This window comes from Heptranchias perlo, chromosome 1, assembly GCF_035084215.1.
Source record: "Heptranchias perlo isolate sHepPer1 chromosome 1, sHepPer1.hap1, whole genome shotgun sequence".
Classification (NCBI taxonomy): domain Eukaryota; kingdom Metazoa; phylum Chordata; class Chondrichthyes; order Hexanchiformes; family Hexanchidae; genus Heptranchias; species Heptranchias perlo.
This window is the reverse complement of record NC_090325.1, coordinates 36,387,395-36,413,665: the sequence shown is the minus strand read 5'-3', so window position 1 is coordinate 36,413,665 and position 26,271 is coordinate 36,387,395. Positions and strand designations below refer to the sequence as shown.

Here is a 26,271-nt window from a genome sequence, read left to right as displayed (position 1 = left end):
CTGAGGACACCATCCAACGTGTTGTGTGGCACTACCACCGTGCTAAATGGGATAGATTCAGAACAGATCTAGCAGCTCAAAACTGGGCATCCATGAGGAGCTGTGGGCCATCAGCAGCAGCAGAATTGTATTCCAGCACAATCTGTAACCTCATGGCCCGGCATATTCCTCACTCTACCATTACCAACAAGCCAGGGGATCAACCCTGGTTCAATGAGGAGTGGAGAAGAGCATGCCAGGAGCAGCACCAGGCGTACCTAAAAATGAGGTGCCAACCTGGTGAAGCTACAACTCAGGACTACATGCATGCTAAACAGCGGAAGCAACATGCTATAGACAGAGCTAAGCGATTCCACAACCAACGGATCAGATCAAAGCTCTGCCGTCCTGCCACATCCAGTCGTGAATGGTGGTGGACAATTAAACAACTAACGGGAGGAGGAGGCTCTGCAAACATCCCCATCCTCAATGATGGTGGAGTCCAGCACGTGAGTGCAAAAGACAAGGCTGAAGCGTTTGCAACCATCTTCAGCCAGAAGTGCCGAGTGGATGATCCATCTCGGCCTCCTCCCGATATCCCCACCATCACGGAAGCCAGTCTTCGGCCAATTCAATTCACTCCACGTGATATCAAGAAACGGCTGAGTGCACTGGATACAGCAAAGGCTATGGGCCCCGACAACATCCCAGCTGTAGTGCTGAAGACTTGTGCTCCAGAACTAGCTGCGCCTCTAGCCAAGCTGTTCCAGTACAGCTACAACACTGGCATCTACCCGACAATGTGGAAAATTGTCCAGGTATGTCCTGTCCACAAAAAGCAGGACAAATCCAATCCGGCCAATTACCGCCCCATCAGTCTACTCTCAATCATCAGCAAAGTGATGGAAGGTGTCGTCGACAGTGCTATCAAGCGGCACTTACTCACCAATAACCTGCTCACCGATGCTCAGTTTGGGTTCCGCCAGGACCACTCGGCTCCAGACCTCATTACAGCCTTGGTCCAAACATGGACAAAAGAGCTGAATTCCAGAGGTGAGGTGAGAGTGACTGCCCTTGACATCAAGGCAGCATTTGACCGAGTGTGGCACCAAGGAGCCCTAGTAAAATTGAAGTCAATGGGAATCAGGGGGAAAACTCTCCAGTGGCTGGAGTCATACCTAGCACAAAGGAAGATGGTAGTGGTTGTTGGAGGCCAATCATCTCACCCCCAGGACATTGCTGCAGGAGTTCCTCAAGGCAGTGTCCTGGGCCCAACCATCTTCAGCTGCTTCATCAATGACCTTCCCTCCATCATAAGGTCGGAAATGGGGATGTTCGCTGATGATTGCACAGTGTTCAGTTCCATTCGCAAACCCTCAAATAATGAAGCAGTCCGAGCCCGCATGCAGCAAGACCTGGACAACATCCAGGCTTGGGCTGATAAGTGGCAAGTAACATTCGCGCCAGACAAGTGCCAGGCAATGACCATCTCCAACAAGAGAGAGTCTAACCACCTCCCCTTGACATTCAACGGCATTACCATCGCCGAATCCCCCACCATCAACATCCTGGGGGTCACCATTGACCAGAAACTTAACTGGACCAGCCATATAAATACTGTGGCTACGAGAGCAGGTCAGAGGCTGGGTATTCTGCGGCGAGTGACTCACCTCCTGACTCCCCAAAGCCTTTCCACCATCTACAAGGCACAAGTCAGGAGTGTGATGGAATACTCTCCACTTGCCTGGATGAGTGCAGCTCCAACAACACTCAAGAAGCTCGACACCATCCAAGATAAAGCAGCCAGCTTGATTGGCACCCCATCCACCTCCCTAAACATTCACTCCCTTCACCACCGGTGCACGGTGGCTGCAGTGTGCACCATCCACAGGATGCACTGCAGCAACTCGCCAAGGCTTCTTCGACAGCACCTCCGAAACCCGCGACCTCTACCACCTAGAAGGACAAGAGCAGCAGGCACATGGGAACAACACCACCTGCACGTTCCCCTCCAAGTCACACACCATCCCGACTTGGAAATATATCGCCGTTCCTTCATTGTCGCTGGGTCAAAATCCTGGAATTCCCTTCCTAACAGCATTGTGGGAGAACCTTCACCACATGGACTGCAGCGGTTCAAGAAGGCGGCTCACCACCACCTTCTCGAGGGCAATTAGGGATGGGCAAGAAAAGCTGGCCTCGCCAGCGACGCCATATCCCATGAACTAATATAAAAAAATTATTGAAAATTGATATTAATTTACCTTCCATCCCTTTGCATGAGTATACTTTCCCCTTAATTTTTCTCATTTGGCTTTTTGATTATTTTTGATGCTTTTCTTTCCTGTTTCTATTTTTTATTGTCTTATTCCTTCTTGTTCGTTTAGAACCTTTTCACACTCTCCTAAGCCTTTCGTTAATTTTGTGTCATTTTCCATCTTGATCTCATTTTCATCACTTTTTCTATCTATTAAGCAGATCTTAATGCCTTTCTTCATTTTTCTGCGACTTGAATAACAACACCGGACAAATAATCTCTCAATAAGGTACCACATTGTAGGTTCATGGCTAAGGTCAGGGGACAGGTAGCAGAATGGATAGCAAGATGGCTACAAAACAGAAAACAGACAGTCGGGGTTAAGGGTAGCTACTCAGACTGGCAAAAGGTGGGAAGTGGTGTTCTGCAGCGATCGGTGCTGGGATCACTGTTGTTTACAATTTACATTAACGATTTCGATTCGGGAATCGGAAATAGAATTCAAAATCTGTGAACAACACCAATTTGGGTGGTGTAGTTAATACAAAGGAAGAATGTGTCAAAACGCAAGAGGACATTAATATACTTGCAGAATGTGTGTGTAATTGGCAAATGAATTTCAATACAGGTGCATTTTGGTAGGAAGAATAAGGAGGCCACGTATTGCTTGGATAAGAAGAGTCTAAATGGGATAGAGGAGCAAGGGGTGCAGATGCACAAAGCACTAAAAGTAGCAATGCAGTTTAATAAGGCCAGAGAAAAGGCAAATCAAGCATTGGGGTTCATTTCTAGAGCTATCGAATTGAAAAGCAAAGAAGTTATGTTAAACTTGTATAGAACCTTGGTTGGACCACACTTGGAGTATTGTGAACAGTTCTGGTTTCCATATTATTGAAAGGATATAGAGGCATTGGAGAGGGTGTAAAAAGATTCACAAAGATGGTACCAGAACTGAAAGGATAAGCTCATCAGGGAAGGCTGAATAGGCTGGGGCTCTTTTCTCTAGAAAAGACGAGGCTGAGGGATGACCTGATAGAGGTCTTTAAGGTAATGATAGGGTTTGATAGGATAGATGTAGGGGGAGTCCAAAACTAAAGGTCATAAATAAATATAAGATAGTCACTAATAAATCCAACAGGGAATTGAGGAGAAACTTCTTTATCCAAACAGCGGTAAGAATGTGGAACCCGCTACCACAAGGAGTAGTTGAGGCAAATAGTGTAGATGCATTTAAGGGGAAGCTAGATAAGCACATGAGGGAGAAAGGAATGGAAGGGTGTCCTGATAGGGTTAGATGAACCAGGGAGGGTGGAGGCTGGTGTGGGGCGTAAACGCCAGCATCGACCAGTTGGGCTGAATGGCCAGTTTCTGTGCAGTTGTTTTGATGTAACTCGATGAATAAATTCCACATGAATGGTCATTGCCAGTATTCCACTAACGGATTATCTTCCCTTTAGGATTTACACAGCAAGGCGTGGTCAATAATAAAAGTAAATAATGTTTGCAATTCACATCTGAAATCAAACTCAGCATCTGAAAGAGGAAAGAAAATTTTAACATATCAGCATTTCTTCATCAAGAGTGGTAAATGTCTAAAATCCTATAAATCTGCCCAGGACATGCAGTTCTGGAGAGGACTGCATACTCAAGTAGGAGCTCCTATGGGTTTCAAATATGGATAATTGAAATTCTTAGAAATAACAAATGGGAACTAGGAGAACTACCAGTGTCATACAGCGGCAATATTTCAGGGTATAGTGAGTTTTTAAAAAAATTAAATTTAGTGGAGTGTATACCTTCTAAAACTATAGTTCCTAAACTAATGATTTCCTTGCTGATAGGGATAAGCCAATGCATCACCATTCCATAGTTTGCCCAAAGGAAAATTTGTGCAGTCAGCTGGCTAGTTATCGAAAGACTCGTTTTTCGTTATATTGACAGGATATCTTCATTGTGCAATATGTACGAAAACAAGTCTCACTACTTTATTTGAGGCCAGGCATTGACTTGTGTTTTAATTATTCAGGAACATCATCTTAATACATACAATGCCCTCCTTATATATACATAGTTCTAGTTATTTTGCGTTTTGTGTTGAGGTGCATGCTATATAGTGAATGTCGCATAACATAGCGAATAACAGATGGCTGAAAGCGTATTGCACCCATGAACAGATGCTCATCCTTTTTTAAAATATAAATCTGTATAATATATGCAGGCTTCAGCTTTTGTCTGTCACGAATCTAACCTATTCTAGTTTTGCAGTAAGAGTGCGTACTTTTCTATAGCTGCCACTGCATTTCCATTATCACCAGAGTGGGTGGAATGAGTAAAGTCTGATTTAATTCTTAGGATGAAGCAAAGTAAATTGCCTGAGATTTGTGCAGACAGTGAGTTCCTGATCTCTGTTAAGGCAGGAAGAGGGATTGAACAAGGGCAAATTGGAGAGTTGTCAACTCGCTAAATTTTTGCACACTTTCTTTGGTAACATCTTCAACAACGGCTGTCTCAAGAGCCCAGAGATCAAAACATATTATAAAAGTCATTCAGAAACTGCTTTCACTGTGAAAATTTCACCACTTGTGGACCAGAATAGTTGATAGGGCACTGTGCAGCAAAAAGCTTGTCTGTTTGAGGTGGATGCATAGAATGTTACACCATCCCCACCCTCCCATCTAATGGAAAAGGCAAGAAGTTGGAAACAAAAAGAAGATGAGCGGTGGAAAACTCCTTTTCTCAATTTCCTCCCTTCCTCTCCTCAAGATGGCTACTTTATGCTGCGATGTCGTTCCATGAGTGCCTCAGCCCTCTGCTACCTTGCCAAATGATCAGTTCTTCGTGTGTGAGCCAAGACAATAAGAGTTGGTAGGAGAGGGTTCCATTGCCTCGTGCTTACGTTCAAATCCCACCATGGCAGTTTGAGAATCTGAATTCAGTTCTTTTTTTAAAAAAAAATCTGGAAATAAAGTAAAAGTGACCATGAAGCTTTCGAATTGTCGTAAAAACCCATTTGGTTCAGTGATGTCCTTTAGGGAAGGAAACCTGCCGTTCTGATCTGGTTTGGCCTATATGTGACTCCAATCCCACACCAATGTGGTTGACTCTTAATTGCCCTCGGCTGTAGCGCCACCTTCTCAGGGCAACTAGGGATAGCAATAAATGCCAGCCTTGCCAGCAACACCCGCATCCCGAGAATGCGTTAAAAAATGTTAGCTTGAGGGGCCGCACAATTAAATTAGATTTTGTGCTTTCCCATCTCCCCTATAAATTTCCACTTTGCAAATAGAGTTCCTTGATAGTAACCCTATGTTTATATCCTCCTTAGCAGGGGTTAGAAGGATAATTCCGCATTAAAAACTGCTAGATAAGCTCAAAGCAATTAGAATTCAAGATAAAACCTGGAAATGGATTAAAAAAAACTAAAAAGGAAGTAGTAAATTCTTGATAGTGGATTAATGTCAGAGTGGGGAGAAGGGATTAGTGCTGAGACCCTTACGATTTCTGATTGCATCAATAACCTGAACTCAGGAACTTAATGACAAGTTTGCAGATGATACCAAATTATGGGAGAGAAGTGGGATCAGAAAAAGTAGCTGGGATTCACAGAAAGATAAAATCTGTAAATGGGTGAAATAGATACAAGTGTAGGTTGCTGCACATCAGAGGGAAAAATGGCCAGATGAATACTGGTGAGCTATTAATTGTGTAGGTTACATGAAGTTGAAAGTGATTTGGAGGTTGTTCATAAATGTGTCAAGTCACTATGAAGCAACAATGAATAAAATGAACTGAATGCTGAATTATTTTGACAAATAAGTAGAGTACGAGTCATAGGAGGTTATATGGTCTGGTCAGCCAGCATTTTCTATTACCGTGTCTCACTTTGGTTACTAAGGTACAAGGGAAATATTTACATCATGGAGGCAGTGCAGAGATATGCAGCAGTGTTCCCTAGCATCAGGGGACAGTGCTATGAGGGAAAACTGGAGAAACCAGGACTAGCTTTGAAAGAAGGTGACTAATGGAGAACTTTATAGAAGTGTACAAGATATTAAATGCTATAGAGAACATAAATCTGGAGCACTACAAGGTAAGTCAAGATAGCAAGAAAAGACAGAATAGTTTCAAATTAATTAGGTGAATTTTGGACTAATGTTCTTTACACAAAGAGTATTCAATATTTGACATAGGTTTCCAGGTCAAATCACGGCAGCAAAAACTTCTAAGTCATTTGAGAGTCAATTGTGATCGGGGGTTGTAAGTTTTTCTTTTTGGATGGTTGAGCTAAATTCAACCAAATGGCCTTCCTTGCCTGCATTTATCTCATGGTCTTGTACATTGTAGTGCCCCAAAGCTGCGTCAGCTGAGAGCAAACTCAACTTGGACAGTGATTGAAGCTGTAACGGCCCTGATCTGTGGGGCTTATTTGAACCCTAGGATTTAAGATCATGCGGTGAAAATCTATTTCACAATGAAGTTATTGTCCAAATTAATTCTGGCTTTATATTCTGCTTAATTCTGGCTTTATATTTTTGAAACTATTAATCAAACATTCACTAACTGAGTCATTAGGGAGCTGTTAAATCCTTTTCTCTGAGTTAAAAGTGTGGTGGTCGGTACCTAACTTATTAATTAGTAGTATAGCAACAACAACTTGGATTTATACAGCATCTTTAACATGGAAAAAGATTCCAAGGAATGCACAAGAGGCTACAGTCAAAGGAACAGAGGGGTGCTAGGTGAGAGGGTGGAGTCCCCCAAGGATCTATCCTTGGCCGACTCCTTATTTCTCATCCGAAAACACAATGTCAGGTTCCACATGCACGCTGATGATGCCCACCTCTACCTCACCACCACCTCTCTCGACCTCTCCACTGCCTCTGTGTTGTCAAACTGCTTGTTTGATATTCAGTCCTGGATGAGCCAAAATTTCCTCCAATTAAACATTGGGAAGACTGAAGGCATTGTTTTCGGACCCCATCACAAACTCTGTTCCCTAGCCATCGATTCCATTCCCCTCCCTGGCCACTGTCTCAGGGTGAACCACACTGTGCGCAAGCTCAGCATCCTATTTGACACTGAGCTGAGCTTCCGACCCTATATCCTCTCAATCAAAAAGACCGCTTACTTCCACCTCCATAATTTCGCCTATCTCTAAGCTTGCCTCAGCCCATCTGCTGCTGAAATTCTCATCAATGCTTTTGTTACCTCCAGACTCGGTTATTCCAATGCTCTCCTGGCTGGTCTCCCATCTCCCACCCTTCATAGACTGAAGTTCATCAAAAACTCAGCTGCCCAAGTCCCATTCACCCATCTGCTCGCTGATCTACATTGGCTCCCGGTCTAGCAGCTCCTTGATTTTAACATTGTCATCCTCATGTTCAAATTTCTCCAAGGCCTCTCCCCTCCTTATCTCTGTAGCCTCCTCCAGCCCTACAACCCTCGAAGAATTCTGCATTCCTCCAACTCTAGCCTCTTGTGCATCCCTTACTCTTTTGCCCCATCATTGGCAGCCGTACCTTCAGCTGTCTAGGCCCTAAGCTCTGGAATTGGCTCCCTAAATCCCTCCACCTCTCTCTCCTCCTTTTAAGGTGCTCCTTACAACCTACCTCTTTGACCAAGCTTCTGCTCACCTGTCCTAATGTCTCTTTTTTTGGCTTAGTGTCAGTTTTGTCTGATTATGCTCCTGTGAGGCGCTATATAAATGCAAGTTGTTGTGGTTGTTGTGTTGATACGGATAGGGTACAGGTGGCTGAGTTTTGATGAGCTGAAGATTTTGGAAAGAGGATGTTGGTATGGTGTGAGCATTAGAGTAGTCAAGTCTGGATATGAGGGTTTCGGCAGCAGATGGCCTGAGGTAGAGATGGAGGTGGACGATGTTACAGAGGTGGAAGTAGACCGTATTTGTGATGGAGAGGATGTAGGGTCAGAAGCTTAGCTTCTTGGGGTTGAATAGGATGCTGAGGTTTTGAACAGTCTGGCTCAGCCTGAGACATTGGCTGGGGAGGGAGATGGAGTTGATGGTAAGGGTTTGGGGTTTGTGGTGGGGGCCAAAGATTATGGCTTTGGTCTTCCCAGTGTTTATCTGGAAGAAGTTGTGTATCTTCCAAGACTAGACTTCAGTAGAATAGACAGCTATTAAGGATGTGAACTACAGCACCCCTAAAGGAAAAAGCGACACATAATCCTGAAATCAATAACATTTGATTTATTGGGGGCGAAGAGTCCCACACCTTGATGTTGCCATAAACTTCATCTTTTCTTAAGTCATCACAAGTTCATACCATCGGATCTGTAGTCACAATGTTTTTTTTAAATTGGCAACTGCATTCAGTACAGTGAGAAGAATGAATAGTGCAGTCAAATGAGGTAGTAAAGATGTGAAATGGTTCTATCCTGGCTACTATCATACAATAAGAACAAATGGGCTATCCTAACAATTTTTTTCTTTTTTTATTGTATGTTACAGTCAAGTCTCCTTGGGCCTGACATAGGTATGGGCAGTCCAGGAGCCTTATCACCTATAGGCACCAAGCCTGGGTCACAGTATTATCCATATTCCAGCAATAATCCCCGCCGGCGACCAATGCATGACTCCTCAATGGGTGAGTGCTGTTCCACCTTTAACTTCTATTATTGACCTCACCACTTTAATCTCTTTGAGTATTAAATGGCCTCTTTGCAACTCTTAAAGCACACCCACGTTCTGTCATACCTTCAAAAACTATTTTGATTTTACTTTTAGCAACGTTTGCAATGTTGAATGTTATAAATTGCCATTTGAGAAATGGGCAGAGCTACCAAAGCTTTCTTAATTAAGTCTGAGAAACAAATGCATTATTTTGGGGGTGTAAAATAAAGGTTGCATGTACTTGATCCAATGGCTGCTGCAGTTCATCCAGTGGGTTGCTGCAAGCCTTGGATTGTGGGCTCACTCCTTCCAGGGCAGCTAAAGAGGAGTGCCAAATTATTTTAAAATGTTTTTAAAAAAAACATGGGTTTCAGAGTGAACTCCTTAATAGCACCTTTTAAAATTTAAATCCACTCCTCCCCTCTCCCCTCACCCCACCTGCCATAGCAGCACTGAATACCAGGAATATTCTGGAATTCCTTATATCCAGCATTGCTGTAGCAGTAATGGGTGGAAAATGTGATGCAGTGTCACTTTGTCAATATCACCTAATTTGAATTTGTCCACCCGTATTTAGACAGACGTATTCAGGAGGTCATCGTCACTTCTGGCGGAAAATACCAGAAGTGATGGTGATTGGCCAGGAACCAGCAGAATGACTGATTTTCCGCCCCAGTTCTGGGCAGAATCTGAGCAGAAAGTCCCGGATTTCCAACATACCTAATGTTTCATTAAAGCATGTAAGAAATGGGTGAGCTCTGCTAATGTCCGGATCCTTACTGATATGTAACTGTTCAGTATTGTAATTAGAATTTCAGTAACACATAGGCATATGAGTTTTTTGTGCTATGCCCTTTAAACTGTAGAAGACACCCAAATTTTGTTCTTTCTAAAGATGGGTTATATTGAAGAGAGAATTTTGAGCTATGTAAAATTTGGGTAATATGTTTGGTTATTAAGAGAGCATCACAAAAAGTGCATCACACAAAATTAAAGTATTTTGGCTTAAGTATGATTTCCCCTTCCCCCACTAGTAAATTGATCCCAACATGTTAATTTAGCCTAATGGCAACATAGTGTTGTCTTCATAGTCGGTCAGTGTAGGAACCGTTTGGGGAATGTTATTTCTATAACAAAAACCATTCATGACCAAATTTTGCTCTGTTCTCAGGTAAGCAACAGCAAACTCGGTGGGACTCTGGTTTAAACGAAAATAGCAAGTTCCCAATTCGTGCCTGCAAAAAGATTTAACTGCTAATCAATCTCCCTTGTTGCTGTACATGGGGAATCATGTCCCAAGGCACTTTTCAAGAGAGATATTGGTGGCAGGGGGTGGGGGGGTGGTGGGGAGAGAGTAGAAGGTGGTGATAGAAGGGATGATGGGGAGTGGAGGGGAAAGGAGGGATGGGGAAAGAAGGGTTGGAGGATAGAGGGTATCTAAGCTGGATACTTGTGTCTTAGTGGGGGATGGCGAGGGATAGTGATTTGTGCTTCAGTGGGTGAGGGGAAGATAGATTCTTTGTGGCTGCTTTATGTCCTGGGAAGGGGAGATGAGTTCACTTGAGACTTTCCCTAGCTGATGTAGCATAGTTTCTTCAATTAAATGTCTGTTTCCTAGAGCTTGCTCATTGGAGGAGGTCTCCAGAAAACATTTATAGTTAGTAGGTGTTTTTTTTTGTTTTTAAAACCTTATAGGGAGTGAAAGCACTTCCCCAATTCTTCATCTTTTTCTTTTAATATCCAAAGGGTTAATTCATAATCCTAATATCATAATTATAAAAGATAGCATGATTTTTTAATTCGGTGGAACCTATTCACACACACTGTCATGAAGTTGGTAGGAATGTTGCAGAGGCTGACTGAAAATATTTTAAAACTGATTTTGTGAGGAACAGTTAGGTCATTTTGGAGACTTCACAAAAATGTGTTTGTTGTAGTTTATCAGCTTTTCTGTCCAACTTTTTCCCTGTATTTATTTCATCACAAAAAGCCTTGAGGCTTCAAGAGCTGTTTAACCCCGACGTATCCATTATAAAGAAGTTAGGAAACACCCACTTATTGTTAAATTGCTTTGTTCTGTCAATATATTCGGCACCAAAGGTGACTGCAGTGAAATTAATATAGGTTAATAGATAGTTGGCAGTAAGTCACGTGGCAGTTCAGGGTGATGTTATGAAAGGTGAGAGTGAATCTCAAGCTATTATGGACAGCATTAGAACTCTAATTACTGCAATAAATTCAGCTGTTTATTTTTTCTTTTGTAAAATAGACAGTGGATAGATTTTTAAAATCCTTTTTTCTTGTGGCTTAGCCTTGCTGAAGTAGGGGTGACCTAGGTGAAAAGATTTTAATGAAAGTGACAGAAGAGTTAAAGCCACCTGGATCACTTGATTGTTACTCGTATCATAAGTTCCCTCTCTGTCAGCAGCCAATTTCAGGGAAATAAAGCAATGCATTATGGGCCAGATTCATAGACATTGATGTACAAGTAGCTAGGAGCATGTTACAAATAGCACCATCCTGAGCCTGCAGTATGTTCCAGGGCAGATTACCTTTGGGAATAAGGGAGTATTTTTAATTTTCCCTGAAGAGATGAAATGGGAGGGGAATAGTCCACAATAGGGCAGAATGTACAAGGCATGTGGAAGAAGCAGGTTAGCTTGCTGAATGATTTCATTCCATGTTTTCCTATGTTCTTAATGCATTGAGATGATATCACGGGCCATAAGAGAAAAGGTTAAGCAGTTTATAACTGGAATCCAAACCCTGAGATGACTTTACTGCTCAGTAATCCTTATTCTCTGTAATTATATACTTTGGAATTGCTCAGAGTGCTCCATATTGTAAAATCATGATGCTGTCCTGACCGAAAGATTACCAACTGTGACAATCATTGCAAATTTATTGAATGTTTATCAGCGGCCCATTGGCAAAAAATAACATGCAATTATGTCTATAAATGTTACTGTATATATAAATGATAATTTATTGTGGACAAACTCAAACTTGTTACTTTGAGGATAGTAAGAATAGGCAACGTCCATTGAACCAACAAGCCCATCCCTTTCTTCATACATCTCAATGGCAAAAGTTATGAAATAAAATGATTGGTCTTACAATTAGAAAGGACTGTTTGATTGAGGTTGGACCAGAGTGTAATACAGTAAAACCCCTATCGGCAATGACATATGAAAAGGATCACCTGCCGATAATGACCAGCAAAATCAACATTGACACGCATTGCAGCAGTGCCTGTGCAGAGTGGCCACCTGTGAAGTGTAGCCACGTGTTTGTAGCTCCATCTGTGATTTACTGTTTTAATGAACCTGCCCTCCGAGATCGTTTCACATTATAATGGCAACATAAAAAGTGATGATATAGGGGTTGAGTGTTTTCAGATGTGATTTTAATTGACAGCCATGTGGAGGGGACCACCTGTGAATAAAGACCACTTTTTGTGGGAACCATGGGTGGTCGCTTTTGACAGGTTTAGCTGCATGTCCCATTATTCATTGGTAAAAATCAGATGCAAGTTGTCAAAAATTATCAGGTGCTCCTATGGAGTGACTGCTGATTTTAATGCACGTGATGGTGAATATATGCTACTTAGCTACATAGCACTATCTAACGCGACAGCCATTTTCTCATTAGTGAGATTTGTCTTGAGTTTTAAGTTTCCCCTTCTTCTGAATTCTGATTTTATCGAACGTGACCATCATTTTTGGATTACTGTTGCACATCATTTACTTCTCAACTCCCTTCTGATATCTTCCTTGCTGTGCAGACATAAGGGCGGGAAAACAAACATTACACTGGGAAAGTTGCATTATCACTGTTTTTATTTGCAAGTAGGTCTTTCATATCACTTGTGTGCCGCCATTTCCTGGAAGCCTTTTTGAAAAAGACATGTTTTGCAAAGGAAGCTAATGGATAGGAATTCGCTTTGATTGCTCCTTTGGTGGCCCAGTTGGTAAAAGCGCTGTCTGGCATGATACTGAGCTAAACAGACCCGAGAGGGTTCGATCCACAATCTGTGCTATTAGCTGATCTCAACGGAGCAGAAGTTGAGGCATTATAGTTGGCTTCAACGACGCTGAGCTGGAAAGGGGAAAAATAAGCCAGAATTTGCTGTTTCCAATTGTTGTCCAGTGACCTTTTCTAGGAATTGTGGAAGGGTGGACATCCAATGGGAATGTGGTTAGACTCAACAGTGATAGCCTCATGGTACGACAGCTTGGTGACACTCACCGGCTATGTTCATGCATGAAAAATAACCACTTGGATGGGGTATTATAGGCTGGCCAACAGCTATGGAACTGCACCCCAGCAGGAGTCACTGCCTTCAGGAAAGAGGGTGAAGGAATTGGGTAAATTTAGTGTTTCTGAATTTGTTTGAGGTCCATCCATCTGTACATTCCAATCCGATACACTCTTCTGTGTAAAGATTACCATTCCATTGATATAGTCGGAAAGAAAATAAACAAGTGCAGTTGATTTGAAAAGTAATCCTGGTTAAAAGAGATTTGTACTAACATGTTAACTTACTGATTTACAGAGATGCCACCGAAAAAAGTTAGGAAGGTTCCTCCAGGCTTACCATCTTCAGTAAGTTGCATTGTTCAATTATTATGTTGCTATGCGTCAAAGTATTGATGAGAAAATTTTAAAGGTTAATGTTGTATATGAACAATCAGAAGGGAAGCCTTTGTGCAACACAGATCCTTGTCGTTAGTGTAGTAATAATATATTTCACTCTATTTCTGGAAATCTTGTTTTGTAAGATCCGTTTATTAGTCATGCTTTCATGTCTATGTGACCTGTATTTTGGAGACTGAGATAAATATTTTTATTTATTCTTTTAAACCAAAACACTAACCATGAAAATAAGGGAGCAACTCAGTCTGGGTTTTATGTTATCATTGTTGCAACTTAACTTCATTTCTTCTGTCTTCAAAATATGACTAGATTCATTTACTCCCTTGGCTGGGAAAAAGCTGTTAATATATAAATTGGAGAAAATATAAAATATATTAATAGTAAGAATGGGCCCATGATTTTACCTTGTTGCTAATAAATCAAATTGTTTGATCATAAGTTTTTTTTTGTTGCAATTTTTCCCCCTTTACTATTTTCCACTCCTTAAGGCATTAGGCTGTGCTTTCCACCCATTAACTAGGAATAGGCAGATAAGATAGCCCTTCTTCTGCCTGGATACATTTCTAACACTAGCAGTCACCCTCCAGTACGTCACCTAAATGGCCATTCATGTGTGAACCTTGATGGTGACAGACAATTCAACCATGAGGGATATCACAGCCAGGGCAGATTCTTTCCTCATCTTGACCTCTGCAAACATGTATTTTCCAGCAGGTATCACCGCATGAATATCAGGAGCAGGAAGCCTGGCAGATTTTCCCTCCCTATCTGAGGTCAATGGTAGTAGAGGCCAAACTTTAGCAAATCTACTGGCATCCTGGTTGAGATCAGCTAACTTAGCATTGATCAGGATTGAACGTCAGAAATTCTTGCTTGCATGGCTCAATTACACTGTCGCCTTTACCAACTGAGCCATCAGAGGATTGTTTAGCTCGTTAAAGAACATCGTCTTCATCACTAGGGAGGGAGAAGAGCCACTTATTTTTTGTTCTAATATCCTCACATGGAACAATATGGTGATTTTTCATCACAGTGAAATGATTTACATCATGTTGTGTTTGGCCAATGCTTTCTTTGTGTTAAGCCAAGATTTATAATTCACTTGTATCCAGGGCAGACTTAAGATTGAAGTAACAAGAATCCTATCTATCCCAGTATTTTTATGAATGATGGTTAGAATAAAAAACATTGCTTTATTTTTAAACATTTAATGCTCTGTTAATAATGAGGACAACTCCAGTTGAGTCCACTTTGGCATTGTGTTCAATGGGAAATGCTCGTATGGCATTTATTAAATCCATAAAAGTATTGAAGTGGGGTAGAAATTTTCCAAAAAGTAAAAGTTTATACAACTTGTAAAATACCATAAATTTTGTAAATAACAATTCATGGGACTGCAATGATTTAAAAGAAAAGTAGTAAATTAGGGTTGACCTTGGTACAGATCTCAGATTATACACAAATGTGAGTTTTGTTATGTTTAAAGACCAACTCTTCTGGTGCAGTTAAAAAAAAAAGTTCAAAAAATGAATTACAGCTGTTCTTGACAGCTTTACAAGTCGTTCCACCCCGATATCTTTACAGACTCGTGAAGCATTATTTGGACAGTTCGTGACTTATTGCTGTTTGGCAAATTTTAGTTTGATCCTCGGTTTATTTTGTGGCTCACCTAAAAGCTACAGTGACCATGAAATCATTTTTCTTCATTCTTTATTCTCCACACTCCACGAATAAGTCAGGCGATCCAACTGGGGGAAGTCGCAAGGGAGCCTTTAGTAGGTTTTTATCCTGCTTGTGTCTTCCTTTTCTTGTGGCCTGTAGTAACACACCTCCGTACAGTAAATGTTTGGCACTGATTGCATTTAGGTTGCAGTTAGTAGAGAGGAATTGCTTCTCTTAATTCTGTGTCCATTTTCAGCCTTTGAGCTTGAGAGTTTTCCCAGCCTTTGAGCTTGAGAGTTTTCCCAGTTATGCAAGCTTGGAGTTCTAACTCAATATACCGAAAGAGTTTGATCGATGCCAAGTTCTGAGTTGAACATGTGATATAAGTGATGGTAATGACTAGTGCATTTCCATCAATCACAGCAAAGCTGAATTTGCTGAAGATGAAGATCAACACTGGGTTAAACAAATGCACAAATCAAACACAACAAAGAAGAGCAACTCATCACTCATCCAGTTTAAGCTCCCCGACTTGGTTAAGTTGATCACTGTCCAGAATGGGAGCAGGTGAGACAGATTGGCAAAGATACTTGTGGTGTAGAAGAGTATTGCATCTAACTTGGATTGCTAAGTGTCTTCAAAATACGATCCATGCATAGATTCCATAGGAGTCATCTTGAGAGCATCTTTCGATTTCATATTAATAGTTAACAGGTGTACTTGATACACTTTGCAATCATGTAGGCTGACTAAGAAATGTGGGACAGGCCCTAGCACCTGTCTCAGGTTTATCTCTCATTAACAATATAATCGTAGTTACAAGGAAGCTTAAGCACCTATTTTGGGAGAATACTCTAGTTATTTTTCCTTTTCTTTTGTTTTAAGCAACAGCAACAAAATTGTATTTATATAATATCTTCAATGAACAAAAATGTTCCAATGTGCTTCATAAAGGAATAAAAATATATGCCAAATATAGATGGGGGTTTAGGAATGGTAAAAAGGCATGGCCAAAAAGGTACAAGTAGGTTTTGAGAATGTCTTTAAAGTTGGGAAGGTGGAGGGTTCACGGAGTGAATTCCAGGGAGTAAGGCAAAGGCAGCTGAAAGCTCTCCCCCTTGGGAAGGGGGAGGATATGCAGGCGGCCAGAGTTACAGGAGCAATGGGCTATGGTCAGGGACACGAGAGTAGAGGAAATCGCAGAAGTAGGTTAGGTCAAGGTCAAGGGAGGGGTTTGCAGGTGAGAACAAGGATTTTGAAATCAAGAAATGGAGGATTAGAGTGATAGGCAAGCAGAATTTAGCGTGAGACAAGGTGCTGGCAGTGGAATTTTGAATGGAGAGTGGAGCTTGGGAGATCAGTTAGAATGATGTTGGACAAGTCAAAGTCTGGATATTGCAAAATTGTAGTGTAGGGTTTTAGGTAATGAGGTAGGAACAGAGCCAGTGATGTTGCAGAGGTGGGAGTAAGCAATCTTGGTGGTCACCATCTGCAATGAGATCACTGAAAAAAACATCCTTACATCGTTATTTTGTATTGGAGATTGTATTTGTGAAACAAAGAAAAAAAAATGAAAATCAGGGCACTGTTCCTTTCGGTATTCAACATGACAGTCCAGTTTTTGACTGGGAGATCCTGAAATATCTGAAATATAAACCAAACAATAAAAATCTGGTTTAAAATAAGTTATTTTTCCCCATTTACCTCTATGATCTAGGTGTATGGTCACATCTGCAAGAAGGTTGACTGTGAATTTTTATCATCAGCAAAGCAAATGGGAGAATTCAAACCATGATTTCATCCAAGGATGTAAGAATTAGCCTTTGCTAGCTGGAAAAGCCTATGGGATCCAGAAGAAACCACAAAATACAAAAGAAACCTAGTAAACAACGAAGACATAAACTTGAAAATAGACCATCACAGAAAGGCTGAGGTACATAAATCATCAATTAAACAGAGATAATTTGCTGTGAAAGAACCTCCTGAGCAAGATTTAGACACTCTGATCTTACCTTCTCTTCAGGTTCAAACACCCAGTGATATGAGAACTGAACGATGTGGCCAAAGGAAGGCGATCCAGTATGAAAGAGATATTAAAAGTCTGTGGACATTGGTTGATGAGCAATTAAGTGCTCAGTTATTAAATGTCCACATTTATTCAATGTCCACATCTGAAAGTTCAGTGATGGGCCATTTTTAGTTTGTGGGGCTCACCCTTAAATCAGTGTACAATTAAAAAAAGGTACAGTAGTCATTTTGTTACGCTTCCTAACTCTAGTGGTAATACCACAAGGCTAGGTGGAAAAAATGCCGGTGTTTTTCAATTATTTTGTAGTTCCCAAGACTACAGGGGATTTCTGACTCACCTATATCTCAGAAATGTGAAACAACCTTCTTAAGAAACGCTACATTTTAAAACAGTCTAATTACCCGTGGCCATCTACACAATTTGCCCAGAAGACCACGCTAACATTAAAAAATGCTTACGGCCAGATAATGAAAAGCACCAAATTAATTTCTAAAATTCCAGGTGTTGCACATCTGCTTTAGTAAAAGGTACTGCTCTTTGGTCTAGCTATAGTTCCCAGAATATTTGCAAAATACCTATCAGGAATAGCTGCACACCTGTGCTTCAAAGAACTACATGGCTGCTGTTATTTTGACGATTAGTTACTAAGGGCACAGCCTCGGTAAAGAGCCAGTAATTAAGTTTTCCAACAAAACCATTTCAGCATTCAGCAAAGTGGACTTTTTAGTGAACCTGGAGAAGTCCCAATTGGAACTGTCCCAGGGTATCATGTTTGTAGGAGCCAGGGTCAGGCTGTTTCAGATCTAGAATTACTAACAGAGGAACATTTCCAGATATCCAAAACAGACCTGGCACACTTCAGATTGGGCCACAGAATCATTGCAACGGCCTGCCTCAGAGGTTTACGGTCTCATGGCAATAGTCCTTGTTGTCAGTCTAAATGCAAGGTTCATTTTGAGATTGTTGCTACCAGACCTCTTGGCGTAAATGTCTAGTAAGTTAGATGGTGTAGTTGAATTCTGCTGTAGTGGAAGTTGCTCAATGGTTGAGAGACAGAGGTGCATGTTCTTTGACACTGCAAGTTCTTACCTAGCTACAGGGAGAGCATACTTAGGTAACAGCAGATAAAGAGGCACCAAAGCAGGTCAGAGCTGAGCTCACTCTTGTCTGGTTTTCAATACTTTTGTTTAAAATGTGAGTGGCCAATTGACCACCTTCTGGACAGCTAGCCACCTCTGCTCTAGTGCTGCAGGGGTCCGAGGCCTGCAACAGACATTTTCTACTTTCTGGAGGTTGGCTGCTCACACAGGCAGGAACCCCACCTGGAACCTGTTTGAAATAGCTTCCTGCTGGTATTCAGCCAAAACAGAAAATTGCATCTATATTCTCAAGAAGATCATAATACTTACCTGATTTACATTGCAAATCTCAGAACTGATTCTTCACTGTAGGAATCCAGTGCCTGAAAACATTTTGTCCTCAAAATCTCGAGTGTTTGATACCATTATTTATTTTTAGGGGCTGGATAAAAAAAGTCATTGGGGTAGAAATTGATATGCACTGCACTCTTCTTTCGGGTCTAAGATGGGCGCAAAGCATACCAATTTAGCAGTAGGATGGCCTGCTTCCAATCTGCACAGGCGTTGTCCCACTGTTAAATTTGTGGGGCCCTTTTTTTAGGCTTCCCAGGTGGATTTTGAATATTTAAATGAGGGGCCTAACACCTGTCAAAGACCCCTTTTAGAAATTTGCCTCCAATGAGTGGGGCGGTTGTCAGGTTCCGGCTCTGCTCAGGAATTGTCTGCACCCCCCTGCTGCCGCCTACCAAACGTAGGTAGTGAAATGTTTTAATTTTAAAAAAAGGAGCAGGGTTGCGCCTCGGCTCTACAGCAATCGCAATGCGCCCACCCCCTCCTCCATAGCCTGCACTACCCACCGCCCCCCTGCTTTTTCTTGGAACTAACCTGAGGGCTTCTGCCGGCAGGCTGCCTGTAGAGGCATGACAAACGCTGGCAGCTCGCTCCAAGTATGCTGATGAGGCCCGAGGATCAATATCCATATCCTAAATTCATATTTTACTAGTTTGAACGTGGCTTACATACGGCACAGAAGGAGGCTATTTGGCCCACCTTTCCTGTGTCAGCTGTTTGAAAGAGCTATCCAATTAGTCCCATTCCCCTGCTCTTTCCCCACAGCCCTGCAAATTTCTCCTTTTCAAGTGTTTATCCAATTCCCTTTTGAAAGTTATTATTGAATCTGCTTCCACCACCCATTTAGGGAGTGCATTCCAGACTGTAAGAACTCACTGCATTTTAAAAAAAAGTCTCCTCATCTTCCCTCTGGTTTTTTTGCCAATTACCTTAAATCTGTGTCCTCTGGTTACTGACGCACTCAACAATGGGAACAGTTTCTCCCTATCTATTCTATCAAAACCCTTCATAATTTTGAACACCTCCATTGAATCTCCCCTTAACCTTCGGAGAACAATCCCAGCTTCTCTCGTCTCTCCACTTAACTGAAGACCCTTAAAATAACATTTTGGATTACAGTATATGAATAATTTGAGACATGACATCGTAAGTATAACATGCTTGGGAGGAAAAAGGTGACTTTGGACCTATGGTTCCCAAAGCTCTCCACCACTGCAGTTTTCCTTATGTCATTTCTGGGTCTGTTGTAGACTAATTGATAGAGATTGATTGCTGCTAAAACAACTTCATTACCATTGTATCATGTGATTACCAGGATGGTAGAAGGTGAACTAGATGGACCTTTTCTCGTCTAGCAATTCCTATGTTCCTATCCCTTGTATCATTCTAGTAAATCTCCTCTGCACCTCTCCAAGGCCTTGACATCCTTCCTACAGTGTGGTGCCCATAATTGGACACAATACTTTAGCTGAGGCCTAACCAGTGATTTATAACGGTTAAACATAACTTCCTTGCTTATGTGTTCTGCTTCTATTTATAAAGCCAAGGATCCCATATGTTTTTTTAACAGCTTTATCAACTTGTCCTGTCACCTTTAAAGATTTGTATATGTGAACCCCTCTGTTCCTGCAATCGTCCTGTTTTCATATGCACTTCTTATTCTTTTATAGAGTGAACTAACTACATTCTATTTTATTCTGCTCTACCATCTGTAGCATGCCGCTGGTGTTAACTTTGCTCTTTTTGCATTAAAAGTGCCCAATTGGAGTAATTCATTCGCTTTTCACTTACAGTTTACTGTTTATATGAGTTTATTTAAACTCATATGTATCCCTGACATAATGTTACCTTTCCTACCACTGTATCCTTCCTAAACAATCCATATTGCTATAAAAAATGGAAAACTTAATGTGTCATACTAGACTTGTTAGAATTAAAATTATATTTACCTTTTTGTTCCCTGCCTCATTGACATTTTTCCCATTTGCTTGGTTGACACATACAAAAAAATGTTTGTGTTTTTCCCTGCTACATCATGAAATAGAATTTATGATTTTGCGCAATATAAGCAGAGTTACTATGTACCACCCATTGGATAGCTACCAATTCTTTTAGGAATCTTAACCTTATCTTTTCTTGGCTTTCAATAAAAGAATATGAGTTTTATGAATTACCGAGCCTGTCAGGAATCCAATGATTTATGAAGTGTGTGGCAAGATGTACTTGTGAATGGTTTGATGTAACTATTTTTGTTTATTTTTATTTATTTTATTTTAAGATCTGGTTCGTAATACCAGGATTATCCCTTCAGCTTGCGTTGCAAATTCTTGAGATAGCATTTCGCTAGAATTCTAAAAATAATAATGAAAAATAATTTCAGGAAGCTGCTAGCTTCTCAGGATGTATGTATTTGCATAGATTGCTATCTATGTTCTATGACAGTGGTTTATTGGCTTAAAAATATCTGTGGTTTTGTCACACCGTATGACAAACTGCATTTGACAGTCTGATAGTAGTAATGTATTTTTGTAGCTGTTTCTCATTCCTCACAAATCACTGCAGTCTCCAGAATCGCTTTCCGCACAAACACTTCTGCAATTGGCTGTGTGTCAGAAGTATATATTTCACTTTTCTGTGGTTGTAATTTGGTAATTGCATTGTACACAGGATCAATATCTCATAAGTGTGAAGATTAAAATAATTCTAATTTTCACATGTGGAATGGCATTCTTGATGTTTGGTTGGTGTTGTACCACAATTCTAATATAAATATATAGGCAGAAATTTTGGCCAGAGGCTGTAATGGTCATAGCATAAATAATAAAAGGTGAAATGTTTATCCAATCTGAAGAGAAGCTAGAATACAAAATAGAATAAGGAGAACGAATGATAGTGAATTTCAGGCTGTTTTAATTGGTTCTGAAGATTCTTCTGAGCTATGATGGTTTCATACCGGGAAAGTGCCATAACCTCTGGGTGAATGCAGTGCATAATGTGGTACAAATGCAGATCCCAGACTGAATCGCTAATCTGTACTGAATTAGGTGATTTCAGTCATAGCAGTAGGGTCACCACAAATGACCTCAAGTCTCCCTGGCCTATGAAAAGGGGGAAAAATTGCCCTGGGTTCCAGTGACTGCCTTTTAGAAAGTGCACATTTGGGTGTCAGGTGAGGACAACAATTATTGCATTTATATAGCACCTTTAAAGTAGAAAAATGCCCCAAGGATCAGATTCACCTTTGATCTGTTTCCCCCACCCCCCTTCTCCTGGCTCACATAAGGTGCCTCAGCTCAAGTGAAGAATGGCCAGTTGAGCAAGGTAACAAAAGGCTGCCTGCACCTGTGGAACTGGACCTTTGCATGATTTACTATTATAAGGAGAGAAAATCGGATGAGAAGCAAAATTTGCCACAACTCATGCTATCACCTGTACCGTATATTGTATTAATAGGTAATGGCAAAAATAATTGATTGTAAAGTGCTTTACCCTTGATGTGGTTAGGCTTTATTTATGTAATGTTTATTGGAAAAATACTTTGAGAGGGCAAATAGCTATGGGCACTTATGCATTGTGTGGAGACTCATTTTCTTTGTGGAAAAACTCAAATGGCATGATCCAGTGATGTTAATGAAGCGGATACTGTAGAGCACGTTGGGCCCCTAGCACTGTTAGTGCATTCAGTTCTTTCCCATATAATGTAAGACATTTGTGGGGTCTTTCATCAAAGCGTGATCTCCACTAAGACTTTGGTAAATATTACAGAAATTTGATGGGGCCTGGGATTCAATTAAAATAAAAGGTCCCTGATCATTCTAGAAATGGACTAAATCTGCCAATAATAATCTAGGTGGCACAAAAACGCCCTTATTTTACATTGCTCGGTTGCTTCTACAAGCCTTTTTCATGAAGGAAATTAGTTGCGTCTGGACTCAATGGAGGGACTGTGGAAACAGTCTGTGTAAATTGGAGGGGCGGGGGCAGGGGGGGAGAATGCATGGAATGCGTCATGGGTAAATACTTTGTATCCGAGCTAATTTGCCCCGGCATTACCCAGGGTAAATTTGTTATATAGATGAATTGTTTTGACATCTATTGCAGAATGATTCAGCAGTATCACCCCAGCAACTGTTTTTAGATTTTATTTTTAAAGCAGCAAAATAGCTAGTTTTTTTTTATTCGTTCATGGGATGTGGGCATCGCTGGCGAGGCCGGCATTTATTGTCCATCCCTAATTGCCCTTGAGAAGGTGGTGGTGAGCCGCCTTCTTGAACTGCTGCAGTCCGTGTGGTGACTGTTCTCCCACAGTGCTGTTAGGAAGGGAGTTCCAGGATTTTGACCCAGCGACAATGAAGGAACGGCGATATATTTCCAATTGGGGATGTGACTTGGAGGGGAACGTGCAGATGATGTTGTTCCCATGTGCCTGCTGCTCTTGTCCTTCTAGGTGGTAGAGGTCGCGGGTTTGGGAGGTGTTGTCGAAGAAGCCTTGGCGAGTTGCTGCAGTGCATCCTGTGGATGGTACACACTGCAGCCACTGTGCGCCGGTGGTGAAGGGAGTGAATGTTTAGAGTAGTGGATGGGGTGCCAATCAAGCGGGCTGCTTTGTCCTGGATGGTGTCGAGCTTCTTGAGTGTTGTTGGAGCTGCACTCTTCCAAGCAAGTGGAGAGTATTCCATCACACTCTTGACTTGTGCCCTGTAGATGGTGGAAAGGCTTTGGGGAGTCAGGAGGTGAGTCACTCGCCGCAGAATACCCAGCCTCTGATCTGCTCTTGTAGCCACAGTATTTATATCGCTGGTCCAGTTAAGTTTCTGGTCAATGGTGACCCCCAGGATGTTGATGGTGGGGGATTCGGCAATGTTAATGCCGTTGAATGTCAAAGGGGGGTGCTTAGGCTCTCTCTTGTTGGAGATGGTCATTGCCTGGCACTTGTCTGGCGCGAATGTTACTTGCCACTTATTAGCCCAAGCCTGGATGTTTTCCAGGTCTTGCATGCGGGCTCGGACTGCTTCATTTTTTGGGGGGTTGCGAATGGAACTGAACACTGTGCAATCATCAGTGAACATCCCCATTTCTGACCTTATGATGGAGGGAAGGTCATTGATGAAGCAGCTGAAGATGGTTGGGCCTAGGACACTGCCCTGAGGAACTCCTGCAGCAATGTCCTGGGGCTGAGATGATTGGCCTCCAACAACCACTACCATCTTCCTTTGTGCTAGGTATGACTCCAGGCACTGGAGAGTTTTCCCTCTGATTCCCATTGACTTCAATTTTACTAGGGCTCCTTGGTGCCACACTCGGTCAAATGCTGCCTTGATGTCAAGGGCAGTCACTCTCACCTCACCTCTGGCATTCAGCTCTTTTGTGCATGTTTGGACCAAGGCTGTAATAAGGTCTGGAGCCAAGTGGTCCTGGCGGAACCCAAACTGAGCATCGGTGAGCAGGTTATTGGTGAGTAAGTGCCACTTGATAGCACTGTCGACGACACCTTCCATCACTTTGCTGATGATTGAGAGTAGATTGATGGGGTGGTAATTGGCCGGATTGGATTTGTCCTGCTTTTTGTGGACAGGACATACCTGGGCAATTTTCCATATTGTCGGGTAGATGCCAGTGTTGTAGCTGTACTGGAACAGCTTGGCTAGAGATGCAGCTAGTTCTGGAGCACAAGTCTTCGGCACTACAGCGGGGATGTTGTCGGGGCCCTTAGCCTTTGCTGTATCCAGTGCACTCAGCCGTTTCTTGATATCACGTGGAGTGAATTGAATTGGCTGAAGACTGGCTTCTGTGATGGTGGAGATATCGGGAGGCGACCGAGATGGATCATCCACTCGGCACTTCTGGCTGAAGATGGTTGCAAACGCTTCGGCCTTGTATTTTGCACTCACGCGCTGGACTCCACCATCATTGAGGATGGGGATGTTTGCAGAGCCTCCTCCTCCCATTAGTTGTTTAATTGTCCACCACCATTCACGACTGGATGTGGCAGGACGGCAGAGCTTTGATCTGATTCGTTGGTTGTGGAATCGCTTAGCTCTGTCTATAGCATGTTGCTTCCGCTGTTTAGCATGCATGTAGTCCTGAGTTGTAGCTTCACCAGGTTGGCACCTCATTTTGAGGTATGCCTGGTGCTGCTCCTGGCATGCTCTTCTACACTCCTCATTGAACCAGGGTTGATCCCTTGGCTTGTTGGTAATGGTAGAGTGAGGAATATGCCGGGCCATGAGGTAACAGATTGTGCTGGAATACAATTCTGCTGCTGCTGATGGCCCACAGCTCCTCATGGATGCCCAGTTTTGTGCTGCTAGATCTGTTCTGAATCTATCCCATTTAGCTCGATGGTAGTGCCACACAACACGTTGGATGGTGCCCTCAATGTGAAGATGGGACTTCATCTCCACGAGGACTGTGTGTGGTGGTAACTGCTACCAATATTGTCAAGGACAGATGCATTTGCAACAGGTAGATTGGTGAGGACGAGGTGAAGTAAGTTTTTCCCTCGTGTTGGTTCGCTCACCACCTGCCGCAGGCCCAGTCTAGCAGCTATGTCCTTTAGGACTCGGCCAGCTCGGTCAGTAGTGGTGCTACCGAGCCACTCTTGGTGATGGACATTGAAGTATATTTTGTGCCCTTGCAACCCTCAGTGCTTCCTCCAAGTGGTGCTCAACATGAAGGAGGACTGATTCATCAGCTGAGGGAGGGCGGTAGGTGGTAATCAGCAGGAGGTTTCCTTGCCCATGTTTGACCTGATGCTATGAGATTTTATGGGGTCCAAAGTCAATGTTGAGGACTCCCAAGGCCACTCCCTCCTGACTGTATGTCACTGTACCGCCACCTCTGGTGGGTCAGTCCTGCCGGTGGGACAGGACATACCCAGGGATGGTGATAGAAGCGTCTGGGACGTTGGCTGAAAGGTATGATTCTGTGAGTATGGCTATGTCAGTCTGTTGCTTGACTCGTCTGTGGGACAGCTCTCCCAATTTTGGCACAAGTCCCCAGATGTTAGTGAGGAGGACTTTGCTGGGTCGACTGGGCTTGGTTTGCCATTGTCGTGTCCGGTGCCTAGTGGTCTGATGCCGGGTGATCCGTCCAGTTTTATTCTTATTATGACTTTTTTTAGCAAGATTTTACAACTGAGTGGCTTGCTCGGCCATTTCAGAGGGCGATTAAGAATCAACCACATTGCTGTGGGTTTGGAGTCACATATAGGCCAGACCAGGTAATGACGGCAGGTTTCTTCCCCTAAAGGACATTAGGTAGTTGATGGGTAGGTTTGAGCCATTGCAGTCCATTTAATGACAACTGATGGAATCAATAGGGACGTATTATTCTCGCTAATTCAGTAGTTGGTGTTATTCATTTATTTATTGGATGTTGAAACTCAATTCCCAAACCACATGCACTTTTCTCAGTGATTTCGTTTGGGGACTAGTACATGGTAAACTGAGTCAGTCTGAGTGGAGCCCTTGCTACACATACTGTCTCTTAGGGCTGGCATTGAAAAAACACAGAGCTTAATTGGTATCAACCCAGGAGCTCCCTGTCACTGTCAAATGGATGGGAGTATAAGTGCAATGAAATGGGACTGATGTGGCTGGAAATCGATACGGAAAGATTAGTTGAT

At 42.2% G+C, this 26,271-nt stretch overlaps 1 protein-coding gene across 12 annotated transcripts in view; it reads left to right on the top strand.

The window, feature by feature from the left end:
- LOC137321323 (transcription factor 4-like) overlaps window positions 1-26,271 on the top strand; it is a 534,628-nt gene that overhangs the window by 326,733 nt on the left and 181,624 nt on the right. For 11 of the 12 annotated variants that reach the window (XM_067983744.1, XM_067983725.1, XM_067983754.1 and 8 more), the window contains 2 exons: window positions 8,706-8,841; window positions 13,423-13,472. In XM_067983744.1, coding sequence (XP_067839845.1) covers window positions 8,706-8,841; window positions 13,423-13,472 — 186 coding nt within the window. Of the gene's footprint in view, window positions 1-8,705; window positions 8,842-13,422; window positions 13,473-26,271 lie in introns of those variants that run through there. The other variant, XM_067983784.1, reaches the window with a different exon arrangement.